The sequence below is a fragment of the Colletotrichum karsti genome (genome assembly GCF_011947395.1).
Source record: "Colletotrichum karsti strain CkLH20 chromosome Unknown Scaffold10, whole genome shotgun sequence".
Classification (NCBI taxonomy): Eukaryota; Fungi; Ascomycota; class Sordariomycetes; order Glomerellales; family Glomerellaceae; genus Colletotrichum; species Colletotrichum karsti.
The window spans coordinates 1,020,888-1,041,191 of NW_024065910.1; the positions used below are offsets into that span (position 1 = coordinate 1,020,888).

At 56.7% G+C, this 20,304-nt stretch overlaps 5 protein-coding genes across 5 annotated transcripts; 4 read left to right on the forward strand and 1 right to left on the reverse strand.

Annotated features, from left to right (window-relative positions):
- Positions 1–1,256: 1,256 nt before the first annotated feature.
- CkaCkLH20_04131 (uncharacterized protein) lies at positions 1,257–3,390 on the forward strand (the record flags this gene model as incomplete). The annotated part of the gene is made up of 9 exons (XM_038886850.1): positions 1,257–1,438; positions 1,492–1,637; positions 1,691–1,834; positions 1,892–1,953; positions 2,003–2,069; positions 2,134–2,717; positions 2,782–2,912; positions 2,971–3,216; positions 3,276–3,390. The coding sequence occupies 9 exons, from the start codon at positions 1,257–1,259 to the stop codon at positions 3,388–3,390; spliced, it is 1,677 nt and encodes a 558-aa protein (XP_038748100.1).
- Positions 3,391–4,385: 995 nt separating this feature from the next.
- On the forward strand, positions 4,386–11,273 carry CkaCkLH20_04132 (uncharacterized protein; the record flags this gene model as incomplete). The annotated part of the gene is made up of 4 exons (XM_038886851.1): positions 4,386–4,455; positions 4,534–6,323; positions 7,563–10,884; positions 10,933–11,273. 4 exons carry the CDS (start codon positions 4,386–4,388, stop codon positions 11,271–11,273), a joined length of 5,523 nt encoding a protein of 1,840 aa, XP_038748101.1.
- Positions 11,274–11,690: 417 nt separating this feature from the next.
- CkaCkLH20_04133 (dhhc zinc finger membrane protein) lies at positions 11,691–13,126 on the reverse strand (the record flags this gene model as incomplete). The annotated part of the gene is made up of 2 exons (XM_038886852.1): positions 11,691–12,670; positions 12,751–13,126. 2 exons carry the CDS (start codon positions 13,124–13,126, stop codon positions 11,691–11,693), a joined length of 1,356 nt encoding a protein of 451 aa, XP_038748102.1.
- Positions 13,127–13,972: 846 nt separating this feature from the next.
- CkaCkLH20_04134 (capsular associated protein) lies at positions 13,973–16,941 on the forward strand (the record flags this gene model as incomplete). Its single annotated transcript, XM_038886853.1, has 3 exons — positions 13,973–14,087; positions 14,136–14,293; positions 14,344–16,941. 3 exons carry the CDS (start codon positions 13,973–13,975, stop codon positions 16,939–16,941), a joined length of 2,871 nt encoding a protein of 956 aa, XP_038748103.1.
- A 1,751-nt stretch (positions 16,942–18,692) lies between these two features.
- CkaCkLH20_04135 (uncharacterized protein) lies at positions 18,693–19,701 on the forward strand (the record flags this gene model as incomplete). The annotated part of the gene is made up of 2 exons (XM_038886854.1): positions 18,693–19,265; positions 19,324–19,701. 2 exons carry the CDS (start codon positions 18,693–18,695, stop codon positions 19,699–19,701), a joined length of 951 nt encoding a protein of 316 aa, XP_038748104.1.
- Between the last annotated feature and the right edge of the window lie 603 nt (positions 19,702–20,304).

Here is a 20,304-nt window from a genome sequence, read left to right on the forward strand (position 1 = left end):
GCAAGACAGCAGAGAGATGATCGCCCGCGCCCACAATCACCTCAACCCAAGAGGTAAGAGAACACCGAGAACTCAGGTCCGTACGGCTTGGGTTGGTGCTTCGGGTATTGCACTAGAAGAAGGCACGTCGTACCAGGCAGAACATCTATTGAGTGCACAAGTGTAATCGAGCGAAGCGCGTTTCTCTGCTTCGACATTTGCCTCGCATGGCGAGATACCGAAAGATGGGCCCCAGAGCTTGGTGAGTGTGAATAGCTTGGGATCTCCCGGCCGGCTGGACTAGCGAAGAGAAGATAATTTATATGTTTATGGGATAAGAGAGGTACGGGGAGGGACAGCGGCGCTCGCTTTAGATCAGATACCATCCGGACTTGGGCTTCACCCAGTTGTATCATGATGGACACTGCGAATGCAAATAGCTTTGCCATATTGTCGGAAAATCTCCAAACACATGTTGAGAAAGAGTTCAAGTTGGGAGAGCATTAGGAAGACCCCCAACGGTCAGATATAATATACTTGTCTGATGCCATTGATTCGACGCACGAAGCGCGAAGTCGGGTAGGTGCTCGTTTTGTTGAGGCCGAGAACCTCATGTCGCATGCGTTTTCCCGACCAAGTCTTCTCACGCCGGACTTGAACACAAGCTTCCCCAACTGCGAGATAAGAAAATGAACACGGATCGCAGGTAAAGCGCTATATTGTTGCAATCTGGTTGTATGGGGTCGGTTAGCACAATTTCACATTATCTCCGGTACTTCGCTGGCTCCAGCCGAGAATGCGTTCGGACCTAGACTGGACTTAAGCCGTCCCGACGGAGCACGATTTTGAATATTGCCATGTCCTTGAATGTTAATCCGGGCTTGGGCTGCCTACGGCGCTTTCTCTCGACGAGCGTTCCCGCGCGGCTGCGTCTCTCCGTCGATACCCCGGAGTGACCCGTCTGGGCACTCTATTTAGCTATTACAGGGGCATCTGGGTAATTTGGCCCTCGTAGCATCACTGTCATCCAAGACCATGCATCGTAATTGAGATGCTACGCCTTTCCTCGCAGATTAGTACGTCGCAGGCTTGGAAATCGCTTCATCCAGCCAAGCCTGAGTGACGCGTGAGGATGTTCAGGAGTTGCAGACCGTATGCCGACAAGTCCGGATAGCCCGAGAACCATGTACAGCAGGAGTAAATCTTCTATAACTAAACGCTGTCGCCTTTACGAAACAGCTTCCCATGGTTCATCCGTTCTTTAAGACATCTCAAACATGTCCACTCGTTTAAGCTTACATCTCCTGGCAGTTGTCGGATCGGCGTTGGGCCATCGTCTACCGGTCCGGCAGAATGGCACCACGCAAGATCCCTCAGCATTGCTCGACCTCGGCATAGAAGCTCTCGGTGGCAACGAAGCCATCTCGTCCATCCAGAGTCTGACCTACGTTGGTGAAACGTAAGTCCAGCTTCGTTGATGTCACATGTTGTATGCTCTCTGACGAAGACTAGAATCCTCCGAGAGAGAACTTTGATGTTGGCCATATCGGTATCTGGCGTCGACAATGCGGCGGTGACTGCTGGTCGACAAAATGTGTCCTTTTCTTACGGCCAAGAACAAATCCAGCAACGCATCGACAAGGTTGCTTCGCTTGGACGTATGAGGTTCTCGATGTACCTGATGATCGTTGTGTAAGCTGATCTTTGCTAGCCGGTTGGACATTCGGACGCGCGAACCTCGCTCCCATGGACTTCTCCATCGTTGTCGGTGGCGGCGCTAACGGCTTCGCAGCCGTTACCAGAGGTAGCTACAATTTGTACAATCCTGCCGGCGAGCCTCAGGGCTACCTTGACGGTAAGAGTCTACACCTGATACTGGGTTGCTCGTAAACCTGATCTCCGTCTTCTCTAGGATTACTTGCATCCTACCTCATCAGCGAGGCGTACAAATGGGATCCTCTCCTTCTTGCCAAGGTACCGTCTCGCATTAGGACTTCTCATCATTCGGTTATTAACTGAACAGATCCGATTAAACAACAACTTCATCGGACAAGATGGAGTCACCGGTGCGGGTGTTGAACTTGCGGGCGGTATGTTACACACGGCCTTGGCCTCAACAGCTTTACAACAAACACTCGCTAACCTTCAACCCAGTTCATGATAATGCTCTCAATCTCACGGTGCTCTTCGACCCCGTGACCAACCTTCCCTACATCATACGGTCCTATGAAGACCACCCTTTCTTCGGCGCTTCCACTCATGATCTTTTGGTCCACGACTACACCGAAGTCAACGGCGTGCAGATACCGCAGCGGTTCAAGACCATCTACAATGGCAAGCACCTCACTGGAGACTATCGCGCCGATCAGATCGATATCAACGGCGGGCTTACCGAGGACTTCTTTGCGGTTCCCGGCAACAGCCCAGTTCCCGAGTCTGGCGTACCCGTCCGCGATCCGCAGTACAGCTTTGCCGAGATCGGTGAAACGGCCGCCGGGTTCCTTTGGCCGGGAGCGTACACGGGAACTTCGGAGACGATTGCAGCCGCGGCCTCCCGGCCCTTCGAAGACTTGCCCGGACTCTGGACCATCAGTCCCGGAGGTGACTTGGGTATGAGACAAGCTATCGTTGAGCTCGAGGACGGGTCGGTCATCGTGTTGGATGCGCCGCCGCATCAGAGTAGACTCGTGATTGAATGGGCCCAGGCCACTCTTGGGAAGAACATCACCCACGTCTGGGTTCGTCGCCACGGCTCCCTCATATCCATCATCATCAGACAACTGACATACTCACTCCTGATAGCCTACACACCACCATCACGATCACGCTTTCGGCGTAGTAGACTACGTCGCGCAAGGCGCCAAGCTCATCGTCCCCGAACACGCCGCAAGCTATTACACGACTGTTCCTCAAGACCAAATCGTCACCTACCAGTATGTTTCCACATCGTCTTCGCCGACAAAAACGCGAGCTGACACGACGGGATCAAAGACGCGGCGGATCCCTAGTACTCAAGGACAGCAAAGTCCAGCTGGCGCTCGTCGATATGGAGGCGACTGTGCACGCCGTGGATCACGGCTACGCCCTCATTCTCCCAGCGTGTCCTACCGAGACGAGCTCTACGGCCGTGTTCGACGCGGACCACGGGAATCTGGCCTTCATTGAAACCTTCGATCACGCCGCGGTCCAAGAGCTCCTCGCGTCTCTTGCGAGAAGCAAAGTGCCCGGCAATGCACAGTGAGTTGGCGCCTGTCTTTCTGGAACTTTTGAATCGAATATTACTGACATGATCACAGCTTCCTTCCGTCGCATGGTCCGGCGGGAAATGTTACTGATCTTATCAGCGTGTCTGGATTCATGTATCCTTCCTTCACTGCCCAGGAGTTTGTCCACAGCCAAGCCACTTGTTGAGCAGCAGAGGCATGGCTCAGGTGTCCAGAGAACGCAATTGAGAAGGATGTCTGCCAACTGTCGAGAACTTCCTCTCAATGCATATAAACCTGTCCTTCTTTTCAAGTTTTGTAGAATATAGTCCTCTTGTAAACCATCAATCAAGTCAACCATTGTTTTCGATTTCGCCTGTGACATTGGCTGGCTTTAGCCATCAAAAAGTTGCCTTCTGCTTGTGCAGGAGGGCCTACCATTTGAGAACCTCACGGATGAAACCGGCCGCCTAATGAGAAAGATGCTCAGTCCGGTGATGCCAGACGAGCATCGGTCGTGTAATAGTACCAGTGCTTTTGCATCAATTGCAGCCCAACGGGGCAGAAATATCAAGGTGGTGCGAGGCAGGCTGTGGGGGTACGGCGGGAATGCGGCATCGGCTGGCTGCCAAGCCTTCGGTGGTTGCAGTGGCTCTCAAGAACCGGGCAGGAGTGGTTTGCGGTTCCAGGCTGTGTACCTTGCCCAGGTCGTTATCTGGATGGACGTGGCTGTTATGGTGTTTCAGGACTCAACGGGGAGACTCACCGCTCCCGCTATTTGAATCAAGAAATTTCCGGCCGCCATGGACGAGCATTCCGAAGAAGCTCCCGTCTGTACGACCAGCAGCACCAAACAACAACACACAGGAGGCAGCAGTCTGACATGTGCCGTGGAAGCGGGCAAGCGAGTCGGGTCTGACCAAACACAACACCCAACCAAACAACTGGAGCTTTGACAGGCTCAGCCCACCTTAAAGAGTCCAGGCGTTTCTTCCCGGTCCACCCCCGGATCTGCACTAGGCCCAAGATAGCTAGGGCACTGACAATCCCGATAACGATAACAATAGGATCATCCTTCGACCCTTCGACCCTTCTCCATGATTCCCGTCCGGGCTCCCCTCTGCCACCCCGAAACCCACCGCAGCCAGAAGTATAATCGCAGAGTCTCCGTACTCTCTCTTCCCCCAAAAACGCCCACCCACAATGGCGTCGCGTGCCTCTCCGATAAAGCTCGACGAGCTACCGGACGAGATACTGCTGCGCGTCCTGTCCTGTGAGTCCCGCCGTTGCCGTCTTGGCCCTGTACCCCGGATTTGCAGCTGACAAGCTCCCGTCGTTTGCTGCCCCTCAGTCCTGGAGCCCTATGACTTTCCCGGACTGCAGCTCGTCTGTCGAAAGCTGCAGAAGATCTCGCTCGACAACAACCACTGGAGGTCGAGGACCTTTGACCACTCGCCGTTCCTAGAGTCCATTCAGCGACGCCGCCGTCTTTCCCGCACCTTCGACGACGACGTTATTGACGAACCCCTCCTGAGTGCCGCCGTACATCTGAGCCAGGAAAACGGTGGTACAGAACCACCCCCTCACTTCTACGATGAGGAGACCGGGGAGCAGCGCAAGATGCAGAGGTATAGAGACATGGCGAACTGGGATCCCTCGTTCCCGACCGAGCCGGTTTTCTGGTATAACGAATACATACAACGGTACGCGCCGGTGGTGACGAGTTGGTTGCAGCAACCGAGGATCCGGGACGGAAACGAAGAGGATACGCTGGACGTCCGGGGCATGGCGCTTTACAGTCCGAATCAAGGAAGCAACGAGTTGCTGGCTGTGTCCCCGCTGGACGATGGATCCATGTGTCTCTGGGACGTGAAGGGGAGTCGCGGGCGCAAGGGGGCAATGGTGGCGAAGAGCGGTGATGGCGTGCTCTATCTGGACGGACCTCAGACCATGGGGAGATCGCGTAAGATCGACACCGGCGTGACGGAGAGCATCACCGTGGACAACTTTTCCGGCAAGGCGTTCGTCGCTGTCCAAGGACACCTTCGCGAGGTGGATCTCAACAGGTTAGACGTCGTCTCCGAGCAATCGTTCGAATGGTCCATTACAGCCCTCTCTGGGGCCGCCCCCGGCTTGCCGTTGACCGTAGGAACGTCACTGGGTATTCACCTCTTCGACTACAGAGCGCGGGTGAGGACGCCGAGAGACATCATCGAGAAAATAGACGTTCTGGCCGTTGATCCCGCAAACGGGGTTACCAGGACGAGCGACTACTTCGAGTCGGATCCGTTGCCGCCGTACGCGCCTCTGTCGCAGCCTACACCTCTGAGCATCTTGCATCTGCCCAATGCGAATGACGAGTACTCTTTCGCCGACGATATTTACGTAGCAGGGCGCTTCTCCAATATTCTCCATTACGACCGACGCAAATTCCCTTCGATTATGGGGTCCATCCATTCAGGCGCTCGGTTGTCGAGTCTCGCGTCTTTGCCGTACCCGTTCTCAACAATGGACAGCGAAATACGCCGGAAGGGGGATTTGTCGGTGGAGCAAGTGATGGACTCGAAGCAGAAGGAAGGAGGTCGGACACTGATCGCGGCGGGCGAGTACAACACCAAGGGGTCGTTGGAACTTTACGGCTTGCGTCCACCTCAGGGCGATTCATCGGCGGCTCTGATGCAGAACTCAACAATGAAGAACCGGCAGACGTCGTCGCAGTCTAAAATCCTGTCGGTGACTAACCAAGGCACCCGAATCGTATTCTCGGATGGTTCGGGTTTGTTGAAGTGGTTCGAACGCGACGGTTTCACCGAGGTACGGCGCCACAAGATCGGCCACAGCGAGGTCGCTGAAAGGCCATCTCTGTTTGCTTCAATGCCAGGCTCAGATGATCTCGCCCGGAAGATTCTGTCGACGCAGACGCGCACCGGAGTGGACAACGTAAATGATGACGATATCTTGTTCTGGACCGGCGAGAAATTAGGCCTCGTCAGCTTCTCGAGTAAGCCAGGGTCCCAGGCAGATGATTTTGAGGAAGATAGGCAGCTATCGGAGGAGGAAGCGAGGGTTGACGAGGCAGAGAAGGCATACAGTGAGAGGATGAGGTTGGCTCTCGAGCGCCAAGCTAATGACGTCCACTTCGTGAGGGGCCTGGGTCTTGGGCTTCGGGGCTGAAATGAGCGATGTATGCCTTGGTCCGGGCAAAGACCAATGCGACAGCAGTCGCATGAGGATAAAATAATCGAAGCGATATATAAAATGAAATAGCAAAGCAGCAACAGCAGCAGCAGCGATCAGGGCTCACAGATAGCAATTAAATGGAGCGAAGGACTCAAAACACCTAGAGAAATCTGTCACCGCCTTCTTGGACGGCCACGATCAATTATGCCAATATTGCCAAGATTTGAACCAATCGGTCGTTGGCATAATTCCGTGAACACCCTCAAGGTCACAGGTCGGGACGCGCAGCGGCGGCGGGACAGGCCGCGGTCGGCCTAGGGGGTCGACTTTGGCACTCGACGAGTTTGACGCATGAAACATTCCAATAATATCAAGCGCTGTCTCTGGGACGAACCATGGGCAGACCTTAAATTGACCTTTGATACACATGAGACTGAGAGACGGGTTGTGATGGAGATTATCCTTTTGTCGCAAAGCCCAACACCACCAGAGGCGGGAAAGAAGCTATGACCTCAGAGCCCGATGCTCAAGGCAGCGACCGCCAACGGGGAGAAATCTTTTTTTGGCCTGAAGTTCCAAGAAAATCTCCCGCAGACGCAGAAGAAGCGGGATGGACAGGGGCATTGATGAAGAGTGGACCGTCGCTAAAGGAGCGCTAAAGCATCGTGAGCATTACGCGGAACCAGGCGCCAACGATTCTCCGGGCTGAGGCTGTGCATCCCCCGGGAGAACCTCGGGCGGTCATTGGCTGACTGAGCCCCTCCACGTCTCCCTCCACTCAGGACACCTCAGTGGAGGCTTAGGTGTGTCGTCAGGCACCACCAGAGGCAGACCGTCGGCCACGGTGCAACGTCTGGATTTGGGGATCTCGGGCAAGAACCAGCCACACTACACCTGCGTAATCCCTCCGTCCGCACCGCACCGCAACGTCACTTTCTGGTGCGCCTTCTTTCTAGTCTCTCACTCAGCAAAAAAGCAATTTTTTCGCTCTTTCATCCTCCAGCGCAAATACACGATAGATTTTCTTGCGCGCAACCAAACAGAGATACCGGCATCCCCTCATTGAGAACTGCCCAGCATGGTGAGACGCCTCCGTTGCTTCATGCCCCGCGCGCACCCTTCCTCCCACCTCCGGCTGCGAACCCCCCCGAATCCCCCACCACAACAATCAGAACTGACCGGCGCGCGTGTCATCTCTAGGGTATCTCACGACGTCCCAAGGACAAGTCCGCGAGGACAGGCCCTGCCGGCCCGTCCGGAGCGGCGGGCGGCGGCGGCAAGCCCAAGAAGGCCACCTACGAGGTCACCAAGAAGAAAGAGATTGGCGTTTCGGATCTTACGTTACTCAGTAAGGTGTCCAACGAAGCCATTAACGACAATCTCAAGAAGCGATTCGAGGGCGCCGAGATCTATACCTACATTGGCCATGTGCTGGTGTCCGTCAACCCCTTCCGGGACCTGGGCATCTACACCGACCAGGTCCTCGACAGTTACAAGGGCAAGAATCGTCTCGAGATGCCCCCGCACGTGTTCGCTATTGCCGAATCCGCGTACTACAACATGAAGGCCTACAACGATAACCAGTGTGTCATCATCTCCGGAGAGTCGGGTGCTGGCAAGACCGAGGCGGCCAAGCGTATTATGCAGTACATCGCCAACGTGTCGGGAGGAGACTCGGGCGACATCGGACAGATCAAGGACATGGTGCTGGCTACCAATCCTTTGCTGGAATCCTTCGGAAACGCAAAGACGCTGAGGAACAACAACTCATCGCGCTTCGGCAAGTACCTGCAGATTCACTTTAATGCGCAGGGCGAGCCCGTCGGTGCCGACATCACCAACTACCTCCTCGAAAAGTCCCGAGTCGTCGGCCAGATCACCAACGAGCGAAACTTCCACATCTTCTACCAGTTCACCAAGGGCGCATCTCAAACCTACCGACAGCAATTCGGCATCCAAACACCCGAGACGTACGTTTACACTAGCAGGTCGAAGTGTCTCGAGGTCGACGGTATCGACGATTTGGCCGAGTACAACGACACGCTGCAGGCTATGAAGGTTATTGGCCTCAGCCAAGCCGAGCAGGACGAGATCTTCCGTATGCTGTCTGCGATCTTGTGGGCAGGCAACATCCAGTTCCACGAGGGTCAGGATGGATACGCCGCCGTTAGCGACCAGTCCGTAGTTGACTTCCTGGCCTACCTTTTGGAGGTGACCCCGGACCAGTTGATCAAGGCCATCACCATCCGTATCCTCACCCCTCGAAACGGAGAAGTCATCGAGTCCCCCACGAACGTCGCTCAGGCTATTGCGACCCGGGATGCTCTCTCCAAGGCCATCTACAGCAACCTCTTCGACTGGATCGTCGAGCGCGTCAACAAGTCCCTGAAAGCGAAGCAGGCGACGAACAACAACATCGGTATTCTCGATATCTACGGTTTCGAGATCTTCGACAAGAACAGCTTCGAGCAGCTTTGCATCAACTACGTCAATGAGAAGCTGCAGCAGATCTTCATTCAGCTGACGCTCAAGGCCGAACAAGACGAATACGCACGCGAACAGATTCAGTGGACACCTATTAAGTACTTCGACAACAAGATCGTGTGCGACTTGATTGAGTCGGTTCGGCCTCCTGGTGTTTTATCCGCCATGAAGGATGCCACCAAGACGGCCCACGCAGACCCCGCCGCTTCTGACCGCACTTTCATGCAGAGCATCAGTGGCATGTCGAACCCTCATTTGACACCACGCCAAGGCAACTTCATCATCAAGCACTATGCTGGTGATGTGTCTTACACAGTTGATGGAATTACGGACAAGAACAAGGACTTGCTCTTGAAGGGTCTCCTTAACCTCTTCCAGGGCAGCGGCAACCGTTTCGTCCACACTTTGTTCCCGAACCAGGTCGATCAGGATAACCGCAAACAACCGCCCACCGCCGGTGATCGTATCAGAGCTTCCGCCAACGCCCTCGTCGAGACTTTGATGAAGTGCCAGCCATCGTACATCCGAACGATCAAGCCCAACGAGAACAAGTCGGCTTCTGAGTACAATGTCCCCAACGTTCTGCATCAGATCAAGTACCTCGGTCTCCAAGAAAACGTTCGTATTCGTCGAGCCGGCTTCGCCTACAGACAGACATTCGAGAAGTTTGTGGATCGCTTCTTCCTGCTTTCGCCCGCTACGTCGTATGCAGGCGAGTACACTTGGTCGGGATCATATCAGGAGGCAACCAAGCAGATTCTCAAGGACACCAGTATACCCAAGGAGGAGTGGCAAATGGGTACCACCAAGGCCTTCATCAAGTCGCCTGAGACTCTGTTTGCGCTCGAGCACATGAGAGACCGATACTGGCACAACATGGCCACTCGTATCCAGCGCATGTGGCGAGCTTACCTGGCCTACCGCGCGGAGTCTGCTACTCGCATCCAACGGTTCTGGCGTAAGAAGAGAACCGGAGCCGAGTTCCTGCAGCTTCGTGACCAGGGCCACAGAGTCCTCCAGAACCGCAAAGAGAGACGCAGATACAGTCTGCTTGGATCTCGCAGATTCCTGGGAGACTACCTTGGTATCAACGCATCTGCCGGACCTGGTTCTCAAATCAGAAACGCAATCGGTATCGGAGGCAATGAGAATGCTATATTCTCTTGCCGTGGTGAGATTCTGGAGGCCAAGTTTGGCAGATCCAGCAAGCCCAGCCCCAGAATCCTTGTCGTCACCAACAGCAAATTCTACATTGTTGCCCAAATGCTGGTCAATGGTCAGCCTCAGATATCCGTTGAGAGATCGATGCCTTTGGGCGCGATCAAGTTCATTGGAGCATCGACCGCCCGAGATGATTGGTTCTCCCTGGGTGTGGGATCACCGCAGGAGGCTGATCCTTTGCTGAACTGTGTGCTGAAGACTGAACTGTTCACGCAGATGCAGCGCGTTATGCCTGGTGGCTTTAATCTCAAGATTGGCGAAGTGATTGAGTATGCAAAGAAGCCCGGCAAGATGCAGACTGTGAAGGTCCTCAAAGACTCGCAGCAGCCTGTCGACTTCTACAAGAGTGGAGCTGTACACACCCAACCTGGCGAGCCTCCCTCATCTGTTTCCAAACCGACACCAAAGGGCAAGCCAGTTCCACCGAAACCCATCACTCGTGGTAAGCTCATCAAGCCGGGTGGTCCCAACGGCAGGCCATCTCGTATCACAAACAGCCGGCCCCAGCCACGCCCAGGTGCCTCGTCTGCAAAGACCGGACCTTCGATTACTCCTCAACCGCCCGCTGCCGTCAGCTCAGCGAAGACGGGACCTTTCGGACGTCAACAACAAGCTGCCGCCGCTTCTACTACATCCATCCCCACGCACACGAAGCCAGCTGCCGCAACGAGAATGCCTCCTCCCCCTCCTCCCGCCGCACCGCCCGCGCCGAACAAGGTCATGGCTAAGGTGCTCTACGACTTTGCCGGCCAGAGAGAGAACGAGCTCACGATTCGCACTGGCGATATGGTGGAGATCGTCCAGAAGGAGAATAACGGTAAGCCCCCATTCACTTCAATCTGGACTTGAAAGCTAATCGATACAGGCTGGTGGCTCGCCAAGAACGCTCAAGGCCAGGCCTGGATTCCTGCTGCCTACGTCGAGGAGCAGGCGCCTCCCCCCGTGGTCGCTCCTCGCCCCCCTCCGCCCCCTCCCAACGGCGCGCGCGGCAAGCCCACCCCTCCTCAGCCTCCCGTGAAGCGTCCTGCCGCTGGACGTAAGCCTGCTGTGGCTCCCGCCCGCGATTCCGGTCTTAGCTTGAACGGATCCAACGGCTCCGACAGCCGCAGCAACACCCCGACGCCCAGCCTGGGCAACAGCTTGGCGGACGCGCTGCTCGCCAGGAAGAACGCGATGCAGAAGAAGGATGATGACGATGACTGGTAGTCGAGCTTCGTGTGGGATGTCAGGGACGACAACGGCGGGTTCTTCTAGATCAGGACCCTGGATTGATGCTTCGTGATCGCACGACAAGACTACTCTTTGGACTGATTGGCGGAAAGAAGAATGTGGATTGCGTCTAGAGTGGCAAGCGGTTCATGATCACACAAACATTTTGTTTCGAGTTCTTTCAGCATACAGGATCAGGGCGACCCCGGGCGGAAGGGAGGATTGGTCCTGCCTCTTGTGTGCCTCTTTTTATTGTTTGGTAGAATTGGGAGTCAAAGGGATTCATGGCATGCGCGAGCCCTCTTTGGATGCCCCCATTTGTGTTGGTTTTAGGCGAGGATTAGTATAGAAACTTGGGAACTATCCCACAAAAGATTTCGCTTTCTATGTTTTACTTCTTTTTATATGTGGTGTTTATGCCTCCCCGTCCTTGCTCAGGACCTTTCTCCGGCGTAACAGCTCGGCGAGAGGGACGTCTTCGTCATCAGTCATGTCCTCGTCCTCGTCGACCCCGTAGTCTTGTAGCCTTTCACCATCAGCGTTCGTCCACCCCGGTTCGCCGTCGGCACCTCGCTCATAGCCACCGTCAGACTCATCGGAAATGACGTCGTAATCCTCCTCCTCCAGCTCCGCCATCAGCCTCGACCTCTCCCCCTGCCACCGCCTCCTGTCGGCATCCTGCCTCGACTTGAACGCCTCCAACTCCTCCTCCTTGCTCGCGTACCGCGGCACCCTGATGCCCTCCGCGCCCCTCGCAGCAGCGCCGGGCCACCCGCCGAGCCCCCGGCGCATCTTGTCCGGGTCCGGCGGCGGCCACATGCCCTCCTTCCGGTTCAGCCCGTTCTCGGGCCACTCCCAGCCGACGCCCCTCCCGCCCTCGCCGATCTCCGGGTTGCCCGCGAAGGGGAAGAACCACATCAGGACGTTGCGCGTGCCCATGGCCTGCGCGAGGTTGTCGAAGATGCCGACGTCGTAGGGGAACTCGACCTTCTCCAGCCGCAGCTTCCTCCCGTCGGGCCCCGTGACGGACCAGAAGTCGCCATCGTTATTGTGCCCGTTGCGCCCGGAGGAGCGCTCGCAGAGGGCCGTGTGGCGGTCGAGCTCCCAGCCCTCGATCATGGTCTCGTTCAGGACCCAGCCGCGGAGGGTGGAGAAGAAGAGGATGAAGAGGGCGAGGGAGGTGAAGAAGCAGACGAGGGAGAGCAGCGTCAGGTGGACGAGGGCGGGGAGGGAAGGGCCCAGGTAGGAGGGCAGGGCGCGGTTGGCCCAGAGGTCGGCGAAGCGGAGGAAGAGGAGGCGGGCGAGGGCCCAGAGGGAGAGGTTCGTGTAGAGGAGGAAGCGGACGAAGTGCGGGAAGGTCCGCATCGAGACGCAGTTCGAGGTCCAGGGGCAATCTTTCGGGCAGCCGCGAAGTCAGTCTACGAGTTCTATGGCACTATTCTTTTCTAAAATTTGAAGCGCGGGTCTTCCTTACGGTGATCCATCTTCACGACGCACCTGCCGCACGAGCGGCAGTGGTGTGCGCGCGGCGGTTTCGGGGCGGAGCACTTCTTGCACCAGCGGCGCAGGAGGCCGTACTCGTCGTCGTCGGGCTCGGGGACCTCGATGACCTCGTCGGGAAAGGCGTAGCGGCCGGGGTCGACGGTGCAGGACTTGTAGTAGGTGTACCACAGGCAGAGGAGCAAGGCGTTGAAGACGTAGGACTCGGTCGGGGACAGGCGGCCGGGGGGCAGGGAGTCGTCGGCGAGGTGGAAGAGGACCTGGGAGGAGTATCCGAGGAAGGCGATCAGGAGGCAGACGCCCGGGACGGCGAGGCGCTTGACGAGTGGGGAGTCGTTGAGGTCTGCCATTTTTGTTGCGGCGCCATGGGGATGTTGAAGAGACGATGGGGGAGGGGAGAAATGGTAGAGGGATTCGAAAAGGGGATTTGGGAATCGAAGGTATTGTTTGGTTTCTTTGTCGTGAGATGGGGAGTGTGATGTCAGCCCACGATGGAAACGGAAACGGCGGCCGGTGGTGCCGGTGCGGTACGGTACGGAGACGGAGGAGGCGGAGGGGTAGGGGTCCTGTCCTGGCTCTTGGGTGGATAACGAAACGTCGCTCCAGGCAGAAGGCAACCTGGAAGCTCGACGCGGTTCAGGGGTGGCGGAGCACGCGTCTTACGCAGTTTTTGGGATGGGAGGCAAGGGGGGGCCTCATTGAATTAGATTGGCTTATGTAAGAAAGACGTCCCTCCCGTCCGGGCCACCCCCTGGATCCCGTTCAGGTGCCTGGGACGTGAACAGTGCTCCGTGTTCCATCTCTGAATTTGGCTTTACTGGTCTTACAAAGAAAAAAAACGGCGGTGGTATTCCGATGGAACGTTCGGATATTGTCCATTTCAATTGACCCATGACATTTCGTTTTGCTTTGGTTGTTTACGAGAAGTCTCTTCAGCTAATGGTCTTGGCGGAGGCTTAAGGAGACCCCTTTTTCCCCCCCTCGCCATGGCACGCGATGTCCATGTGCATCTCACGGCGCTTTGGTAGGAAGAACCCGTTACTAGCCTGCTCCTTGGTTCGTTCATATCAACTAACCTCTTTTTTTATATAGTGCTGTTGTGTCGTTTCTGTGGATTTCATATAATTTTGAACGACATTCCTTGGTTGGTTCGTTTCTGAGCATCGCTTCGCAGTTGAGACTCGACAAGCTGACGTCTGCGGGCAGAGTGGCCGAGGTTATCTTCCATTCTCATCTTTGTGATATCGGGAGGATTGACGTGGGGCGCGAGCTATCTGGCGAAATGGCTCCCCGGTGCCGATGGCAGATTCGGTAAGCTGTCGTGTTCTTCAGGCTGAGTATGAGACTGACGGCCGGTAGATGAGAGCAAGGTGGCGTCGAAGGGGACGTTCGAGCCGTCTATCCCGGCGAGGCCGCGGCGGTACTTTGTGCCGTTGCTCGTGTTCCTGATATTCTTCCGCTTGGAGGTTTTCCATCGTGTTACGGCGCAGTTGCAGTGCTCCACTCCCGGAATTCAGGTAAGTCTTTTGAGTGACGCCACTGAGAGCCTATACTGACCGTGTGACAGTCTCTCCTGTGCACTCTCTTAGTGTTTTACGACATCTACTACTGTCGAAGACCTGCACTGCCTCCTCCCAAAGAAGCACAACCCTGGGATACCCTCACGGATGACATCCTGATATGGCTCAACGGTGCTCATGTCCCGATGCTCCTGAGCGCCCTGGTTCTCAGCTACGGAACCTTCCTCGCCGTCGACTCAGAGCCGCCTTCGACCTTCTTCTGCTCCTCTCTCCTGGACAGCCGCGTCTTGACTCTGGCTCTCCAGCTCCTGGGTCTCTTCTTGGACGCCGCCATCGCCATCATCCTCCACCGGGTGCTCTCGTGGACCAAGACGACGAAGCTGCGGCTGAGGACGCTGGGCGTGATCCAAGCCCTGACGGGTGTTTTCATCAAGGTCTTCCAGATTCTCGCATCCCCTTTCATCTCTTCGGCCGAGGGATACCCGGTGTCCATCAAGGGCCTCGACTCGCTCTACTTCTTCGACATCTTCATCGACAGCGTCACCTTTACCGTGCTAATAGCGTCGCTGACTATCCTTGTTTGCGAGACGAGCCCGTCCATGCCGGCGGGCATAATCACCTTCGTGTCGGGGATGTCCGCGGCATACCAAAACGTCATGCACATCGGAAGGTGGCAGATCACTTCAAAGTTCGGCGCCATCATACCCCTCTACTTCATCGCCTGGGGCTTCAGCTTCCTGCTCTACACCGCCAATATTCGGTCCGTGTTCTTTATCAAGAGAGTAGTCATCGTCCTTCTTCTCCCTCTATTCCTCGTCGGAATGTCAACGTACGGTCTCATCAAACCGGACACGGTCAAAGGCCACCCACTCGAAAGGGAGGTCTACAATGCCAGAGTCACGGGAGACCGTTGGCTCCGTCAAGCCTCCACCAGCGACAACCTCCGGACCGCCGTACAGGTGTACCAAGAAAGGCATTACGGACGCGCTCCGCCACCCAATTTCGACAAATGGTACCAGTATGCCAAAGACCGCAAATCTGTCATCATCGATCACTTCGAGCAGATGGAGAGCGACATCCTCCCGTTCTGGGGCGTCAAGCCCGAGACTATCCGGAAGGCGTGCGACGAGAAGATCCCGACTATGCCGCGCATTGCGGTGATTACGGTCCAGGACAAGAAGGCTATTCATAACTATATGTGGGACGACGAGAACAAGAAGATGCTCGACGAAGTGATCAACATGATGGACGGATTTGCGGAGCACTTGTCGGACATGAAGATTCCGATCAACTTGGCCGACCAGCCTCGGGTTCTTACCCCGTGGTCTGATCTGACTAGATATACCAAGGCTGGGAGGAATTCCGCCAAGAAGTTCAAGCTCTTGTCAACACGTTCCGAGGAGGCGGTTGGTGGAGCGGCTGCGCAGCCCCCACCGGCCGAGGGTGCCGCACCAGGGCAGAACGCGGCAGAGGGACAGAAACAGGAGGCACAACCGGCAGTCATGGACGAGAACAAACCACCAGAGCTCGCTATGGGCGTGGAGCCCCCCATGCCGCCGACAAACGCAATGGCATACGCCTCCACGAAAGCCTTCCGAGAGCTAGAGGCCTCGGTCTGCCCGGCTGACAGTCCAGGGAGATCGGGTCTACACTGGAACGTCCGCGACTTCTGCTCCTCATGCGTTAAATTCCACTCAGACAACCAGTTCATCTGGAGCTGGGCCGAGTCGAAAGCCCTCTGCGATCAACAAGACCTCACACGCCTGCACAGCTTCCACATGTCCCCTCCCAAGATCGACCCGGTGCCGGAACTCATCCCCGTCTTCGGCAGGTCCAAGGCCGACGGCTTCAACGACATCCTCATCCCCTTGGTGCCCCTCGTCGAGGAAGGCCCCGACCTCAACAAGCCATTCCGCCAGCGCAAGGACGAGCTCTACTGGCGCGGGACCATCGGCGACCAGCCCATCAGCGACGAGGCGCTGCGCGGGAGCCACAAGAACCGGCTCGTGCACCTCGTCAATAACGCGACGGCGGCGGACGACGTCACGATGATGCTCGTCGCGCCCGCGCAGAAGAACTACTTCGCCTACGAGCCCGTCCGCGCCACCGAGGCCAACGCGCTGCTGCCGTTCAACATCGGCATCTCGAATTACGAGTGCGACGGCCCGGCGTGCGACGTCGCGCGCGCCGAGCTCGGCCTGAGGCCCGACGACGGCCTGGACCCCCTCGAGCACCGCTACGTCTTCCTCCTCGACGAGGACTCGGCGCCGCCGCGGGACCTCCTGAGGACGATCCGGTCCTCCGGCAGCGTGCCGTTCCTGACGTCCGTCTTTGGGGAGTGGTACTCGGAGCGCATCGTGCCGTGGCTGCACTTCGTGCCGGTGGACCTGCGGTACCACGCGCTGCACAGCACGCTGGCGTACTTCGTCGGGCTCAAGGGCCGGGGCAAGGTCAACGGGCGGGAGGTGGAGACGGAGTCGCGGTGGGAGGACGGGGAGTGGATCGCGACGCAGGGCAAGAGGTGGGCGGATCAGGCGCTGCGGAGGGAGGACATGGAGATCTATCTGTTCCGGTTGCTGCTGGAGTGGGGCCGGGTCGTGAGGGACGACCGGGAGAGCATCGGGTTCCGGCTCGAAAAGTCATAGGCGGTCAGGTGTTATTTTTCGTAAAAATGGTTTGTGGTTCTTGTAGATGTATAAAAGTGATGTTCTCGTGTGTTCATCCCTTGTTGCTCAGATCACGAGTCGAGTGGGTTGGCAAGTTCCACGAGGACCAGCTCCTATCACCAGGATCGGAGGTTGGAGATTCGAGTCGGCCTCATCGAATCACGCAGAATCTATACCTAACACAGCTTGCGCCACCACGAAACGGCAACAACCTCGGACTCGTCCAACACCCGCTGACGCCTCTCATCGGTTTGATTTACAATACGATCTTCGATTCCGCTACCCCTGGCGCACCACAAGGGGCAACCCAGCACATGAAGACGATTTACCCGGTTGATATGCGGCTCTATGACGGCGAGAACGAAAGCGGTATCTTGGGCCGGGCAAAGTGGGGTCGTTTCTGGCCGGGGCCGGCACCGGCTGCGCATGATACCGCGCCGAGGGGCCGTCCACTTTCGATTGTCCTCCCTAAGACACAATAATAGGATGAACACAAGGCCTACGGATACTTCTTAGTCGTCTGCCTCGGTTATTCTTGAGCCCTGATGCAGACCCAGGAAAGGAAACAACCTCGCCTGGACGGAGCCCCTGGATAGGTGGACTACCTTATCCCGTGAACAATAGGTGGTGCACCTAAGTTCCGAGGCAGCTCTAGGTCGAATACCAGGCTGCCAGGCCGCCAGCCTCTGACGACCAACAGGGGTGAGTCGTTCGGGAGGTAGTTGAGGATGAAGCTGTTTCAGAGTGACAGGCGGGAATAGAGTGGGAAATTCTCTTTCGGGTGTGGGTGGCCTCGATACCTGATGTTCAGGCCGATGCTCAGGAACCGTGAATAGGACGGGAGGCAGCCTGGCATTGACCGCCTCAGAAGACCTAGACAAAGAGGCCTGCGAATGATTCCCGACCGCGTGGGTTCGTTCTTAGGTAGGACATAACAGTGCCTGGCTCGAATGCGAAGATCCCGCGCGGTCGCAGCTAAGGTCTACCTTAAAACCCCCCTAAGCTCCTGACGCACCTCCTGCCTCCTGTTTGACGTTTCTCTCTGCTCGGGAGACTCGGGATCGAAGTACCTTTCCGCATGGTGACAGGTGGAGCGCTACGTGGCCCGGCGGTACCTCTGCTAGGGGTGTGCCTGCCCGATGAGCGGAACCAAGGGACGGGTTGCCTTAAGCTGGCCTGCCGAAAAGAAGGGCCAGGCCACGTTAAGGTAAGCTCCTGGCCGTTGGCCCCTCCCCCTCCAAACACATGGCCCAATGTCACTTTACCCCGCCATTTTTCGCCCAGCAGACACACCTCACAGCACCTTAACGATTGACCTCACCCTTCCCGTCCCTTCGCCTTGGCTTGCTCTTTGCGAGAGTGAGAGAGGTGAGAGAGAGAGGTGTTGCTTACATACCCATCCATCCACCATATCCGAACTCGACTGCTACATCACACACCTCTCTAACGTCCCATCCAAACGCTGCCTTCTTCCCTCCGTCTACAACCTTTCGTCTCAATCCCTTCTGCCTCTCTCCCTCCCGTCTGCCCACTCCTCGAATCTCCGCAGAAAGCGCTCTCTCTCAGTCCTTCTGTTTCCAGCAAAGCTCCGCCGAAAATACCCCGCGCGCGTGCGAGAGTACCTACCATTATCCATCTCATCATTCCACACCTCACAACCTCAACCTAACCTCACCACATACCTCTCCTCACACACTACCACCCTAATCAACACACAAAAATTCGCAAAAATGGTCGACCGCCCAAACAAACCCACCGCCCTGGCCACCACGCCCGGCCTGCCCCCGCAAGCCGTCGTCAACATCACCCACTCAAACTCCCGCGTCAACGCGACCCTGCCCACCGGCGAGTCCCTCGAGATCCTCCTCCACGGCGCCACCATCCTCTCCTGGAAAGACGCCTCCGGCCGCGACCGCCTCTGGCTGTCCGAGTCCACCGTCTTCGACGGCTCCAAGCCCGTCCGCGGCGGCATCCCCCTCGTCTTCCCCGTCTTCGGCCCCCCCTCCGACGCGCACCCGCCCACCGCCAAGCTCTCCCAGCACGGCTTCGCCCGCTCCTCCCGCTGGGAGTTCCTCGGCAAGTCCACCAGCGAGGGCTCCGACACCTCCTCCGTCAAGCTCGACTTCGGCCTCTCCACGGCCAACCTCGACGACGAGACCAAGAACAAGTGGGGTTACAAGTTCGGCGCCATCTACAGCGTCACCCTCGACCGCGAGAACCTGTCCACGTCGATCGTCATCACCAACGAGGGCGAGGAGGCCTTTGATTGCCAGGTCCTCATGCACACCTACCTGCGCGTGGGCGTACGTCATCCCCCGTCCCAATCACAAACCGTTCCCAAGCTAACCTCACGAACCACAGGACATCACAAAAGTCAAGGTCCAAGGCCTCGACGGCGCCCCCTACACCGACAAGGTCGACTCGGGCGCCGACAAGACGCAGTCCGGCGACATCACCATCGAGTCCGAGACGGACCGCATCTACACTCCGACAGCGGGCCCCAAGACCCCCGTCACAGTCCTCGAGGACGGCGAGACCGTCTTCTCCGTCGTCCGCGACAACCTCGAAAACGTCGTCGTCTGGAACCCCTGGGTCGAGAAGGCGCAGGGCATCGCCGACTTCGCTCCCAAGGACGGCTACAAGAACATGCTCTGCATCGAGCCCGGCTCCGTCAAGGGCTTCCAGAAGCTGGAGCCCGGCGATGCGTTTGAGGGTGCCCAGGTCATTACTGCGCACTGAGTTTGACGGCACGTGAGAGGGTGAGGAAGATCAATGCGGATGGGGGAATATACAACTTGAAAATCGTCTCGGGACACTCGATATTTATGTAAAATATGCTAGTTAGACGAGGGGTATTTAGACGGCCATACCTGTGTCTGTGGACGAGGAAACAAACACCCCCCAAAGTTATCATGAAATAAGCAGGCGTGAAGGGAAAGCAGGCCCGGGATATTTACTACCCTTTTTTGCAATAAAATCACGAATGAAACGGCCCACGCCATCACAACCCCCCATAGTTCGTGTTCTTTCGACAGGAAGATCTTCTTTAAAAAAGTCATGATTATTTTCTTTTTCTCTTCTTGGTTCATTATCCTGGGTGATGGAGGGGTGGGTTCATCGCACAACCGCCGGCCCCCGCTTTCGAAAACCGCAGGTGCCTCATGGCTCGCGACAATTTCTTTTTGATACAAATGATGATGACCTTCCTTCTCTCCACTCTGCAACTAATTCATGCCATGATTTCCTGAGCCCAATTCGTACAATCGAGAAAAGAAGAACTCGTTTCCCCATCCACACCCCCTCCCCTCTCTCTCTCTCCAAAAACGATACCCAGTGCGCCGG